This window comes from Rhagoletis pomonella, unplaced genomic scaffold (assembly GCF_013731165.1).
Source record: "Rhagoletis pomonella isolate Grant_MI unplaced genomic scaffold, Rhpom_1.0 Rhpom_scaffold_00013, whole genome shotgun sequence".
Lineage (NCBI taxonomy): Eukaryota > Metazoa > Arthropoda > Insecta > Diptera > Tephritidae > Rhagoletis > Rhagoletis pomonella.
In genome coordinates this window covers 4,827,832-4,842,726 of record NW_023458567.1, presented here as the reverse complement: position 1 = coordinate 4,842,726, position 14,895 = coordinate 4,827,832, and the positions used below count along the sequence as shown (strand labels likewise).

At 33.2% G+C, this 14,895-nt stretch overlaps 2 protein-coding genes across 2 annotated transcripts in view; one reads left to right on the top strand and one right to left on the bottom strand.

The window, feature by feature from the left end:
- The window catches only part of LOC118748565 (transmembrane protein 198), a 14,464-nt gene extending 8,313 nt beyond the window's left edge, over positions 1-6,151 (top strand). Inside the window, exons 3-7 of the mRNA XM_036483096.1 lie at positions 1,165-1,267; positions 4,897-5,159; positions 5,251-5,415; positions 5,544-5,843; positions 5,911-6,151. Of these exons, the coding sequence (XP_036338989.1) occupies positions 1,165-1,267; positions 4,897-5,159; positions 5,251-5,415; positions 5,544-5,843; positions 5,911-6,090 (1,011 nt within the window). The 3' untranslated portion in view covers positions 6,091-6,151. The remainder of the gene's footprint in view (positions 1-1,164; positions 1,268-4,896; positions 5,160-5,250; positions 5,416-5,543; positions 5,844-5,910) is intronic.
- A 5,749-nt stretch (positions 6,152-11,900) lies between these two features.
- LOC118748564 (caspase-8) lies at positions 11,901-14,882 on the bottom strand (the record flags this gene model as incomplete). The annotated part of the gene is given in 7 exon segments (XM_036483095.1): positions 11,901-12,857; positions 12,989-13,140; positions 13,202-13,335; positions 13,399-13,609; positions 13,688-14,449; positions 14,510-14,572; positions 14,680-14,882. Coding segments are annotated over 7 exon segments (1,563 nt in total). The 3' UTR covers positions 11,901-12,718.
- Between the last annotated feature and the right edge of the window lie 13 nt (positions 14,883-14,895).

The following is a 14,895-nucleotide window of genomic DNA, read 5'->3' as shown; positions in this document are numbered from 1 at the left end:
GTTTTTTGCATAGCGAACACTCTTATTTTCTCAAACAAATTCAGCATTTTATTTTTAATTTGCGCTCTTTTTCTTAAGAAGAAAACATGCACTAATCTATTGTTTTAAATTCTTAAACAATTCCTACTGTTGCAGTGGCTATTAGCGTTCCATTTATATTTTGCCAACGGCTATTTTTGCTGTTATTATTGTTGATTTTTCTCTTGTAAACTGAGTAAAATATTTGCTCCCGCATTTGTGTTTTTTTTTTTGCTCATTTAAATACTACATAGCGCATACAAAAATATGCCAGTTGTTTACATTGTTGGCCACTTGCATTGCTGCACTGCTGCGCTGCCACTGGCGTTGCTTGATTGCAAATTTTCGAGTGTCCTCCGTCGACCTGTTTGCAACAGAAGCAGCAGGCAACCAGCGCCTCCACTACTCTATGACTCTTGCCAAAGGAATTGACCCACTTTCCGCGCATATTCCATGTATGAATGTTGCCAATGCGGTCGGCCGGTCGGTCGGTTGTTCGTCGCATGTTGTTGCCGTTGCCGTTGCCATTGCTGTCGCCAACGCCAACTTTCTCGACATCCAGCAGCAGTCAGCAGTTAGCAATGCTATTATTGTTGTGGTTGTTGCTGTAACTGCTGTTGGCATTTGCTTTGAATGCATTTAAATGCGGTTATCACGCACTCCTTGCCACTTATGTTCATACAACACCACGCCACTTATGCCAAGTTGTCCTTAGCGGGAGAAGTAACGCTTAACGCCCACACACTTCCAGCGCGCTTGCTTGAGAGTGTTTTTTTTTTGTTAGCCAGCATTCTAACTACATACACAATAAACTAGGCGGCCGACTTTCATCTACATATTCACCCACAGCATTGTTGTAATATCCGACTGGATGTTTTATTTGTTTGCTTACCTTTCGGATTTGCTGCTGAAAATAGTGCGATGAAGTGGATAAGCTTTTAATTTCAACGATTGAAAGTGAAAAACTCTCGATTGTAGTTTATTGATTCCATGTCAAGTTGATTGATTTAGTTTTCAATTATGTAGGTACATAAATACATAGCTGCACGTGGTACGCCAAAGCTGGCGCGCTATTTCCATTATAGATTCAGAAATTCAATTTTTTAATGGGTTCTCTTTTCAAATTTTCTCTATATATTTTTGCAGGGCATCCTCGAGAGTCCATCGTGTGTAACAACAACGCCTGACACGCTGTCCGCCTTGCTGTGGACAATAACCGCAGTTTTTGGTATAGTTTATGCGCTGCTTGGTAAGTATTGGGATTAAAAAAAAAAACATTCATTGCAACTGCTACATTGTAATATGTGCCAAGAAAAAAATATTGGAATTTATTATTGTGTGAACTGTAGTTGCTTCCCATCAAACAGTCTCTAGCGCTAGAAAAAAAATTTGGATTTTACATTAGAGTTCTAATGCAGTTCCCGAATGGGAAATCAGGTTAGAGAACTATATAAGCATTCGATTAGAGACTGATTAGAAAAAATACTAGACATTAGAAGCCAATGGCAATTCAACGTCAAAACACGATTAGATATCTAACCTTACATAGATAAGGCTAGTCAAACGGCGCACAGTGCGTAATTCGCGGGATTTAGGGGAAGGAAAATCGAAAATCGAAGTTGGTAAAAAAAAGTTCAGATACGATATGCGTGATTGTTAGAAGATTACCTGGAAGAATTCTGAGCTTGTGCAAACATGCCTGTTTTGACGAACGAAAATCGCCAGTTTTCCGGCCTTTATCAATCAGTGGTCGTATCCGTCTCATTTCATAACGAGACTGCAGTCTTGGGTATACTTTGCATTTTACACATTGTAAGCTTAATTAAAAACATTATTTTGAAATTTTAGACGTCAATCTTCCATATCAATGACGCTCCTTTAGATTAAAAAAATAATAATGGGATTTCGCTTTTTTCATATAAACATATAAATTGTTTGACAGCGTGTGACATTTGATCTCTTCAGGAACCTTTAACTGGACATCTGTATATCAAGGGCCAATAGTAAGAATTTGCACAAAACTGCACAATTAAAAAACAAGTCGTTTAAAAGTCAACCTTTGGTTGAAAAAAATCGGGTTTTTGTGTATTTTTGGTGACAAAAAATTAGTCATTGGGATTTTTCTTATTTTGAGGCATGGCAGCTAAAAATCTCAAATCGACCTTGAGGTAAAGAAACACAAATAATAATTTAAGTTTTCTTTTTTTTTTGATTTTTGTATACTTAGTTCTTGTAAAACACTATAGTTAATGCAAAAGGTGAAAACTGTCAGCCAAAATGGTGCGAAGATATAAGAAATCAAATTATATAATTATATTTATATTTTTTTTGAATATATTGCTTACTGTCCATAAATACGGACTTTCGAAATATTTCGACCCCGGCGCCACCTAACGGGTAAATGTTTTGCAAAAATATTCCTGCACGTGCAACCAATATACGTGGAAAAAATAACCCAGATTCGACTATACCTAACAGAGATATATCGCTTTTAATTTTTGACTATAAAGACCCTCCCTTGGAAATGCCCATATAAAATATTACACTTATGGAATCACCCACATCCTTTGAAAGCGTAATTATACAGTCTATTAGAAGTACATAACTAAAAAAAAATATATTCTAGAGTCAAAATTGTGGCAGCTATGATTTTCCTTCCCCTAAATCGCCGAAATCACGCACTGTGCGGCGTTCAAAAAATAACGAGATACTCTTAAAACTATTTACAAGTGCTAGAAAATCAATTTCTCCCAAAATAATTGGTATTCTCTTAGGGCCCTATTTTGTATGGCGACTGATAGCCGATGTGCAACCATATACTGAAATTTGCATTACGTACCTGTGTTGTCAGAAATAAATATCCATCCCTATCTCACTTCAAAATGTATTGAAAATATGCTGATATAGGGCGTTTTTGAATCGGCAGCTGAGATAGGGCGTTTTTGAATCGGCAGCTGAGATAGGGCGTTTTTGAAACGAATTCTGAAATAGGGCGTTCTTGAAAAGTTTTTTGAGATAGAATGAGAAGACAGTCTAGTACTATTTTTGTCAATGTATTGTGTCCTTGAGTGCCGGTTTTGTATGTGTGTCGTGTACATGTTTATTTATAAACGTATGTGTTCCTTTTCTTTGGTACGTGTTTATTGATATATCTATACTGTAGTGTTCTCGGACGGTACTAGCTCTTATTGCCAATATAGGAGTATTACGTATATATGAATTTCCAAAATTTTATTTGTTCAGGTACATAAGCACGTGCAGTTTTTATTCTAAACAAACATTCTGTGATTAAAACTCGTAAAAAAAACAAAAAAATAGATACATTACAAATTCATTAATTACACTAGTTGATACGAAGAGAGGACTTCGCTAAAAAGTGTTTTTTTAGACTTATTTAGGGTTGCTAACCATGAAAATAAGTCTCATTTACTTTCCCAGAGAAGCGTTAAAAAAGAAAGGACTTGGCTAAAAGTGTTCTTTTAGACTTATTTAGAGGCGCTAAACATGAAAATAAGTCTCATTTACTTTCCCAGAGAAGCGTTTTCGAGATATAAAAACTCCAGAAAAGCGAATGCAACTAATCTTTTAAGGATACATTTCGAAAGATATATTTAGCCTCATTGCATTGATATATTTTTTTGTTAATCGGAATATTACTTTTTGAGTTTCAGGCCATTAAATTTGAAAGATAAGAAAATTTTCAGGCTTTTTCTAAAATTGTTTATTTTATTCATTCCTTTCAGTTTATAAACTTTGTAAAAAACACAATTTATAACGAAAATGTGAAGCATATGAGCGCCCAAATCGGAAAGAAAATGTTAAACTTTTGACAAATTTAATAAAAGCGGCAAATTTCAATTTCTCATATTTTTTCGTTTTTCAATAAACTATTTTCGTTCATTTTAGAAGTCCAGGTCGAGTTGAAATTTAAAAGCCATTTAGAGGTTGAAAAAGCACTTCCGATAAAAGTTTCAAACAGAAGTGACGTATTTTTGTCCACAAATTCCGATTTTGTAATAAAAACATGTATGACCCATTTAAAAAAATTGACTTTCGGTCCGATCGAAAACGAAAGTCCGTAATATTACCAAAAGATAGAACATTCTCGACTTGGTAGGTCATGTTAAATTAGTAAGTCATAGAAAATTTAGTCGTTAGATAGAGCAGGGCCGGTGTTTTTTAATTAGGTACTTGTGTTCTCCCAATTTTTAATTTTACAACTTTTTTTTGTAAAAATTTTGCCCGCATAGCAAATAGATTACGAAATAAACGAGTGTTCCACATTACACTCCTCTCGTCTACTCATGTCAGCTAAACAAATTTGGTATCATATGAAAGAGGACTGAAATACTGAAATAGCTTCTAAACAGAAATAACGAACGACCTCTATTTATATTTTTTTATAATTTAATACTAAATAAATGCATATACCTCACACAAGGTTTGTTCTATGGTAATTAATTAACATTTTTTATAGAAATATTTTTCAAAATGTGGCTTTCCTCGTTTAGACATTTCAGTTTTAAAGCTATTTAAGTCCTTTTTCATTTCATACCAAACTTGTTTAATTTGGATAAGAGGTTTGTTTATTATTTGGAAAGGACTTTTATTTCGGAATAATATTCGCAACAACCCAGGTTGAGATGTAAATTGCACTTGCTTAGGAGCTGTTCTGTAATACCTTATGGAGGGAAGGCCTTCACAAAATAGCTTCTGGGATATGTAGATATGTATCTACATACGTATGTAGATGGGTATGCAAATATGTATGAACTCACCTGAATTTCCAAATCAGCAAAATACTTTTTCTTTTCATTTTTCTTATCAATCGCCTCCCATTTTTTCTTTCAACCATTTCCGATTTACACCACTCTGCAGGTTATCGCTGCCTTCGCGCTGTGGGCTTCCTAAGCGGTCTGCTCGTCGGTGCCAATGGCATTTTCATATTACAGGACTTTCAAGTGACACTACTCGGGAAGCCAGCCGACTCCGCATTAGCCATTGTCGCAGGGCTGCTCGGCGCAGTGATTGGCTCCACATATCCTGTGGCATCGGTGCTAATCAGCGCCTTTGCAGGCGCACTGATCGCTGGTGCAGCAATGGCTGTTTGCGTAGCCACAATGCCCGACAATGAATTTGGCGTGAGTATACTTACATACATATACATACATATATGCGCTTAAATATTTGCATAAATAATCAGATTTAAATACTTTCAATTTTAATTTGCAGTATCGCGAAATTTATGTTGCAGTTGTGGGTGGCGCGGTTATTTGTGCTGTCTTGACATTGTGTTGTGTCAAATATGTGACAATACTGACATCGAGTATCGTGGGCAGCGCGATGATTATAGCGTCTATCGATTTTTTCATGCATAGCCTAGATACGATAAATTGGGTAAGTATTAGGATTGAACGGAAATTTAAATAAGAATAATAATAAATAATTAAAACAAGCAATAAATGTATGTAATTTCGTTATAAAGCAAACAGCTAATGCCAGATTGCGAACCTCATATTTTTCAGATTTTAAACATGAAACCGAATCCTTCACCTCCACCTTGTTATGGCGGCATTTTGATTTGCTCTTGGCCAGTTGCAATCATCATCAGCATAATGGTGCAGTGCTTCATTACTGCCTGGCGGGTGGATCACCGCAAGCGCGTCTATCTACGACACCATCACCAGATGGCGCGATGTGGCGCAAATGGCGTACCAGCCAATCGTATGAGTGGACGACCGCGTGAGACGCGCGAGGAGGCTAGCCAACGCAAGTACCGTTATTTGTATCAAGTGCGCACAGCACGTGGCGATATCATTTCGCAAGTGAGTAAAACTTCCTTAATTTTATAACCTAGTAACATAAAAAAAACTTTCCTTCGGCACCTTGCAGAACTTCGTCTCCGCGCTGCAGAAACGCATACAACTAGGCGGAACTGAGACGCCATCGGAACGCTCCATCAAAACAAGTTCGAACGAACGCAATACATTTCGCAGCGATCGTACACACTTCACCACTATACCCGATTCCGAAATGTGCGACAAAATTGAAATTGTGCGCGATCTAGGATAACAAACAAGCAACAGTTATATGTAAGGCGTCGAAGTAGGCTGTAGCAAAGAAGAAAATGTGAATAAAAAGAGGAAATGGAAGAGCAAAACAGGAAATATGAGTGAACAGTGGTGAGCGGATGTACATACATACATACATGCAATGCATTAAAACAGCGGAAGTTACGCTCACGCGAACGAGTGCGAAAGAGACGAATAGAGAGTATGTTTGCGATGCGTTGATAAAAAGAAGCGAATATGAGTGCGTGCGTGTGCCAACGATCGCAAGTGAAATGGCTATAGAGCTACAACTAAAGTGATAAAATGCGACGCTATGTAGGAAAGCGGAAAATTATAACCGAAGTGTAAATAAAATTTGACAATGCTGGAAGTAATAAGAAAACGACGTATGCATTCAAAGAAATGTATGAAAGTGATAAAAAAAAATTGTTGGTTTCGTGCGCAAAATTCAAGTAAACAAACGAAGCGAAAACGACAAAATCCAAGTAAATATCTAAGGGGTTTCTAAAATACCGACAAACAACTCAAAATTTAATAAATATTGAGGAGAAAACACAGAGGCAAAAACCTGTACAGAGAAAATACGAAATAAATTATTATTTTTTTTTTGCAAATATGATAGAGAAGAAGCAAGTATTTTTTCCAAGGATTAATTTCAAGTACAAGCATATTTATGACACTAGTTTCTAAGTTCCTCTTTGATGAGTACATGCAGACGACAGAAACATAACCTATATGTAAAAGTGATGGCATTTATGTATACTAAAAAATATGACCTAAAAATAAATTATATAACAGGGTGTTGCAGGCTTTAACTTAAAAAGTATATAATTTTTATATTATTTTTAAGTTGAAATTTACTGTTTTAGTGTTAGTTTAGAATTAGATAGTATTTGCTTTAGTATGATATATGAAAATTACTCTGACTTAATGCGTGCTATGTTAAAAGTCGAATGGCTGATTACAAAAACTGCAAATAATTAATTGGCACTGAATTATTTAAGTCAAAATGACTGACATTTTATTTTGAAAGGGATTACATAGTTCAATTCGCAATTTTCAGAGAGATTTGGCGTATAAACCTGCTATATAGGCACAGGAACAAGCATTTTGCGAATTCAAAATTTTTGACAACATAGCCTATGTATGTTTAAACTTTTCAATAAGTGGGATATATGTATGTATTTACGACTCGTGAGTGAAATACATAAGTACATAAATGAATAAAAAATATTCGTACACAAAATAATTGAAAAAGTTTTTTAACTTAAATTTAAAATTTTCGGTTAAAAATGTACTTGTATATGAAATTTTCGCTATAAATTTAATTTACTTGAATTATTGAAAATGGTTCTTTCTAGAGCAGCATACGCGTGAGTTAATCAAAATAGCGATCGAAGTTATACACAAACAAGCGAAAAGTTGTGAATAAGAACAAATTACATTTAAGTATAATATTTAAAAATGTGCGAAGCTTTTTCCCTTTTCTGACTTGGTCTTCTTCGCAGGGAAGTTTTGAGCTTTTATATTGGAGTGTATGCAACCACCGAAATGTACCAAAGTATTTTACGAGGTCACATTATTTCAATACTGCCAGAAAATAACTAAATTTTTAATTGGAGAAAAATATAAAATAATAGCGCTGATTGGTAACACTGCCCGAAAAATATTGCATGGTTTTTGTAATTTCAGGTTAGAGTGTTAATTTTAATAGGCGTTGTTTTATATGTAGTATTAGTCGACTTAAATAAAATAAACTTTTTGTATATGTATGTACTTCTCCACAAGAATGAAATAGAAGATATTTATGTACCTTTTTACCTCTGTTAAACTATTAACTAAACTATAAACAGGCACGGAAAAACTAAGTTATCTCATTTTATCAAATTAAAACTTTGAATATAATAATTATATTGTTTACGATGAAAAAATATATATAAATTTTTTATTTTTATTTTTATAAACTTAGTTTACTAGACCTACAAGCCACTACATGCATACATATATACATATATACATTTCACTAAGTAAAATATGATTGTTGAATAAACAAGCTGTTTAATATCACTATAAGAAATATATCTCAACTTAAAACATTTTTTAAACTCAAATATGTATGTATTTCAGTCTAACCACATATCGCACACAGTCTTCAAAAGAGTCACAACTCAAAATAATACGATTGTCAGAAAATGCGAAAAACTATATCTTAGCACACGATAATCATATGGGCAAGGGCGACTTTACCTTGCATTTGTTTTTAACAAATTATAACAAAAATTTGCGCCAGCTTTTGCTGAAAGGTAAATAAAAGCTCTGCGTACAGAGACGGTGTGCGATATGTACTTATATGTACATATCGAGGGCTTATATTCAATACCCTCTATCTGCACTTTTCACAAAAAATTAGATTCTGATATAAAAGTCCACCTAAGACTTAACTGTCATCGGTGATATTAATGATGACCTTTTATAGCGCTTGACAGAAGAATTTAATATTAAATTGCAAAGTTAGAATTCACATGAGTGATGACAGGTAATTCCCAGATGGGTTCTAACACCACAAGGCAGTTTTTGTGAAAATTGCAGATAGCGGGCATCGAATATGAGCACTCGATATATACTATGCATGTGAATGTAAAAATATAGTTTTACTAAGAATAATTAAAAATTTAACAATTATTGAACGTGTCTAGTATTTATACTATATTTATCATAGAATTAAGCTTTTAATTAATGCGGTTGGAAACACTACAGTACTTCCATGCAAATAGTAGAAGAAAACAATGTTTTCCATTACAAAGGATTTGGTTTCAGCATACAAAATGCTGCTACATTTATTTTTATTCTCTTTGTGCGATTACTGTTTATTAAGAAAAATATATACATAACTGTTGGATTTAAAAATAACTTCTTTTTTTTTTAGGTTGAAAACTTCAAAAAGGGCACATGCATTTTAGTTTTTAAAAGCTTTGCTCAATTTTACTATTAACTGCATTAATGCAATTTTAAAACCTTATTAAAGTCATCGATAAGGAAAACGTATAGTTGGAATTTTTAAAAGCACAGCTTTATAATTACGTTTGTCAAAAGCTGAAATTATTTTTGACGTTTGTTCAAATTTTTTGTATGTTAATTATATGTACATATGTACATAGTACATACTACGCATGTATAATAAATTTATACATATTTCTAAATCTTATACCAAAAAAAAATTGTAAAAGTACAATTTAATCATTAATAACTTTTCTAAACTAATTAAAAGAATTACAAAATTTGTTAAGTCTATATGTGTGAAAACACACAAAATATAGTTTATATTTGACTCTTCCGCTCCAAAAACAAACAAACGAAGATATTTAATTGTAAAAACATAAATTGATTAATAAACTATTTTGTAAGCCAAATAATGCAAAAATTAAAATAGTATAGCTTTTAGTTTAAAATTAAAAGTAAGTGGATAACCGCGCAAAAACGGCAGTACAAAATGAATTTAAAATAATTCAGTTGTGCGAAAAGTAAACTAAAAGAAGAATACTGTAAGAAATAAAAAAGGAAATATTCAAAGAAAGCAAAAAGCATTAGAAATACCACAAGATAAATGAGTGATCATTAAGAACCAAATTGTATAAGCTTGGTTTAAAAAATAAATATATTTATCTATTACAAAAATCAACCAACAACATATGTATATTAATTTTTTTTTTTTTCATTTGGATTTGTTTTACGTATGTAGGTATATTTCTTGCCGCTGTGGTGCAGTGCGCACTACCATTCCGCAGGTCTGGGTTCGAGCCCAGCTTCCAACCAATATAAAAAAAATAAATAAAATAAAAACAAAGTTGGCAAACCTCCGAGTGTATTTCTATCATGAAAAACAGCTTCTGATAAAAATACCATCGCCGTTCGGTTTCGGCATAAAACTGTAGCTCCCTTCCCTTTGTGTGACAACTTCAAGGCGCACGCCACATATCGGAGGGGAAGCTCACTAACATACGTATTGTGTAAGCGCCAATCTACTATTATTTTTGTATTTTAATATAATTTATATTTTCCATTGTTTTTAAATTTGTGGTGTTTTATTTGTTATATTTTTTATTTGATTTATTTGAATGAAAAACTAAAATATTAATGCAAAAAAGGAAAAAAACAAACAAAATCCATATTCATTTAATATATATATATAATAATATATATGTATGTATATGGACTTGTAAGCCAAACTATTAGGGTTTAACAACATACATATAAAATACATATACATGCATATGTATGTATGTAAAATATGTGGAAATAAAAATGTGTATGACTAAAAAATAATAAAAAAAAATATTTTTCTAAAAAAAATGTAAGAAAGAAAAAATACATAGGTATTAATTAACTAAGAAATTCAAGAAAGCATGATTAAGAGAAAAATTAAATTTTTTTATTTGAACAACTATAAAAATAAAATCAGAAAATAACTGAAACTTAGATATAACAAATAATTGTTAAGCAAAAAAACAAAACCGACTTCAATTCTCATATAAAAGGTCGGATTTAAACCAAATTAATATGTGAGGTAACATCTTTCCTTTAAAAAAAGAATTTTAGAAATCGGTTAACGTGGTCCAAAGTTATGCGGTAACATACATAAAAAAAATATTCCGACAAATTCATAACCTTCTATATTCAGCCTTATCATGAGTATGATTTTCGCCCGGGATCGTTCACTTTTCGCTCATGTGTTTCACTATGGGCGGATGAAAAACAATCGGGCGAATTTTGTTTTCGGGCGAAACTCACGATAAGGTTGATTAGAACCTCGAAAAATAAGGGTATATGCTAAAAAACATGTTATAAAATTAAAAAAATATATACATATACATACATCCATAGTATATACATACTTGCTTAATATGCGTAAAAATACAAATTGTATTTTAAACAAATAAAGAAAAAAATAAAAACAAAATAAAAAATAAAGTTAAAACGTGTAGCGAACCAAAACTTAATAAACAGTAAGCGTCAAAAATCAAACAGATGCAAAATCTTTTTTTGAAAAGAATACTAATTTGTCGACAGATTAATTTTTTTTTAATTCAACATTTTTTATAATAAAATTAGTGAAAAAAATAAAGTCTAAATTAAAAAAATATTCATAAATTAAAGAGCATTTTATTTATCAAAATTGTCGACTTTCAAATGTGTAAAAAAACTAAACTACATACTACTAAAACCCTTAAGTTATATATAATAAAATGCCAAAACTTCAACAACAACAAAATTATATCAATAAAATAATAAAGGTATGCATTTATTGCATACCAAATGTGTAAAATAGAAATTACCGTATCATTTATAATGAAATAAGAAAATTATAAAACTTAGTGCCGGCTTCTGAAGTAGGTTTTAAAATTTACCTGATCTTTAAACACATTTTTTTCAGAACAAAATTTGTGTATAAAAGGCAGTTAAATTCTAAAACCTTTTTGAGAAAATGGCCTAAATATAATAAAACGCGCCAGTAAATAAAAAATTAGATTATGCTAAAAACAAACCAGTGTATTTTCGAATGAATTTTCTTCGGCACAAATATGCAACAGATAACGTTAAAATATATTACAAAATGTCAAAAAAAGGGGTTTTGAAATTAAAAGATTTTCGATTGTTTTTCTTAAATGTAGGTTTTTAAGAAACTTTTAAACAACTAGGGAGGTGCGAAACTGCTTCAACAAATCACATTTAAACAACACAAAATTATTAATTAAAAAACAAGTTTTCGAAATTGGCATCTGTTAAAAGGAATAACTACACAAAAAAATTGCCGATGGGTGACGTTAGAGTCGAGGTATTTGGAAAACCCGTATCCCGGGTCCGAGTTGGTTCATATTTAGAAAGCTGGTTTTGCCATTAACTTATTTAAATACTTGATGAGTAGGAAACATTTAAAACATCAAAGGCAAAATAACGTGGATTTTCTAAAATCCAAGTTTTTCTAAATTAAGTTTTCTTTACAAAAAACTGAGTTTTGAGCAATTCTAAAGCAGGGAAAAACTTTTTGCAGACTACACTGAGTTATCGATACCAAAAGATATTTGAAAAATATTTTTCTATCGGATTTCCGTAATTTTAGTGCTTCATAAGCATATACCGAAAAGAAAAAGCTGCTTCCACTGAAAAAAAAACTACTTTCGAAAATGTATCCCCTTTTAAACAAATCGAGTTCTGAACGTAAAAACCTTAAAATTGTAGTACAAAAAAGAAGGTTACAAAATTTTTAATATTTTCTGAAATATGGTCTTTTTTAGACGCTTGCCAATAAAAAGTGATTTTTTGCATTAATTTATTAACACGAAAATATATATAAAGAAAGGAATTATCAACGATTAGTTTTCTTCAAAAATTCAAATTTTGCAGACTTCTCGACTATATTGCTTTGCAAAAAATACGGTTTCAGCGTTGTGCAATTTTTAAAATCTTTTTTCGTTCTCAATCCTTTTTTATAAAGCAACTAGTTTTTCTACAAACAATTCTACCGATCAGCGATATAAAACAACTAACTACATTAGCAAATATTTTCTACTTTACAATTAAATATTATTAAAAAAAATTGTCACGACTTTGCTTCGCACTTACAAAAGACGTTAGGCGTTGCTGCGCGGCGGTAAAAAGAAATACTTGCGTAGTGTATTGCTGGATATGGGCATCATTATCTCATTTTCATTACCGCGCCGCTCGCTCACTTTGCGATTGACGCAGATGAGAATGTCAACAATGTGGCGCCTGCAAAGCGAAAAACAATTGCATGGTTAAGAATTTTTAAATAAGTTATTTAAACGCAAAACAAAACTTTTAATTTTTATCTAAAAACCTTAATTTTGGTTTCGAGCCAAATGGTATCGCTTAGTGCTTACCTATCGCCAAAACGCTCAACAGCTTCACATAATTCTTGTATAAACCATGTGCCCTCCACCGTGTGACGCATTGCAGAATAGCCGGGCACAGTCGACATTGCCTTGACAATATCACCGAAACGATGAGGCGTCACATTAATCTTGCGCTTTTCCTGTTAGGTTTGTAAAGAGTATAATATAAATAACAAATCCAATTAAAAATCAAATTCTTACGCTTATTGGTGATTCATCTTTCTGACACGCTTGTATGATTAGCAATTTTGGCTTGGCATACAGCGTATCGCCTGTAATTATATGTTCAATTTCAGCTATCTCTACAGGAATGCTATTGCTGCCATAAACGGAACCTAGATGTAAAAGAAGAACCTCGATTAGACACTAACAATTAAAGATAAAAGGTACACACACACCATCGATGCCATGCGATAGTATGCACACAATCAGCGAATCGAACTGAAAAGACAACTTTACAGTCTCACGTATGCGATGCATCAATTCGAGATGTGTGAGATTTTCGAACTCCTGCGCTCTGTAGCCGAAATCCGTAAAAACATTCCTCAGTCGCTCCTTGTCTACATTCGAACCATAGCGCGCTTTGAGTGGCTTTTTTGGCAGCAAGTGCTTTATATAATATACAAAAAATTGTTAATTAATATACAATCATATAGTATGTACATATGTATCAATTTTTTTTGTAACCTTTAATGCGGGATCGGGATCTTCATGGAAGCTTAGCTGATTGATTATCAATAGAATTCCAGCTCTTTCTCGACGTACTTCATATTTTTCACCCATCGTTAGGTCACAGCTGCGAACCGAGGCGCAGGCATTGTCTCCTGTTTGTGGAATTGGTGTAGAAGTAGCGGAAATAAGCATATTATTATTTTCCAACGGCGCAACTGCAGTGGAATTATCTGCACTTATATGAGCGCCACTGCTAACGTGCTGTTTTTCAGCATTATTTACGATGGTTTCGATAAGCAGTGTTTTCAAAGCATCCATATCATTAAATTTAAAAAATTCGAGAAGCACATCGACATCCGCTCCATTTGCTGCACTATCACCCAAAATTATAATGCGCCGTGAGATCCAGTCGAGCATAAATATTTCCAGGTATGCGAAATCATAGAAACACAGAAGCTCTTCCGGACGTTTGCGTTGTTCATTGACCCGCAGCACTAGCTGCCCAGCTTGTGCCGGTTTCAAACGCTCACATACGCGGTATAACGCCTTTAATAGTGGGTGTACATGCAGACTTAGCTCGCCAATATGTGGCAGGTAGTGTTGATGTAATTCATTCCAATCGAATCCCAACTTGCGCAACACACGACGGGCACCCACTATAGCCAAGGCCTCTACCAGCTGAGCACGCCAATTGCGCGGATTTAGGCTTATGTATTTGGTGAGCAAATCGGCGCCGCCGCAGCCGCCGCCCTTATGGGTATTGGATAGGATGAGTAGCTATTTAAAACAAATATGCGTCAAAATTTAAATCTATTATAGCAAAATGTTTTGTACTACCTTTTGCAGAGCAAACTCGGCAGCTACGCGGTCATCGCCGAATAGAAGGAAACCCAAAGAAACCTGTTGATTATGATGGTAAATTATCTTTTTGTAAAACTTTTTACGAAATAGCAGCGAAAAAATATTTCCAGACTCCTTAATTGGTTCGTGCGCCAGAGTCTACTTACCAGCTCATAGAAGCACAAATCTCGTTCTACGTATTGCAAGTCTTCCACATGAATATTATTCAATTTGGAAACTAAATTAAAACGTTGGCGTCCAGAAGCCATTTAAATACTTCTTGCAATTAATCTAAAAAAACTGCAAAACAAAAATACTGCGAAAAATGCATTGGATGACTAAAATTGCAAAACAACAAAGAAAATCATAATATCAGCTGACAT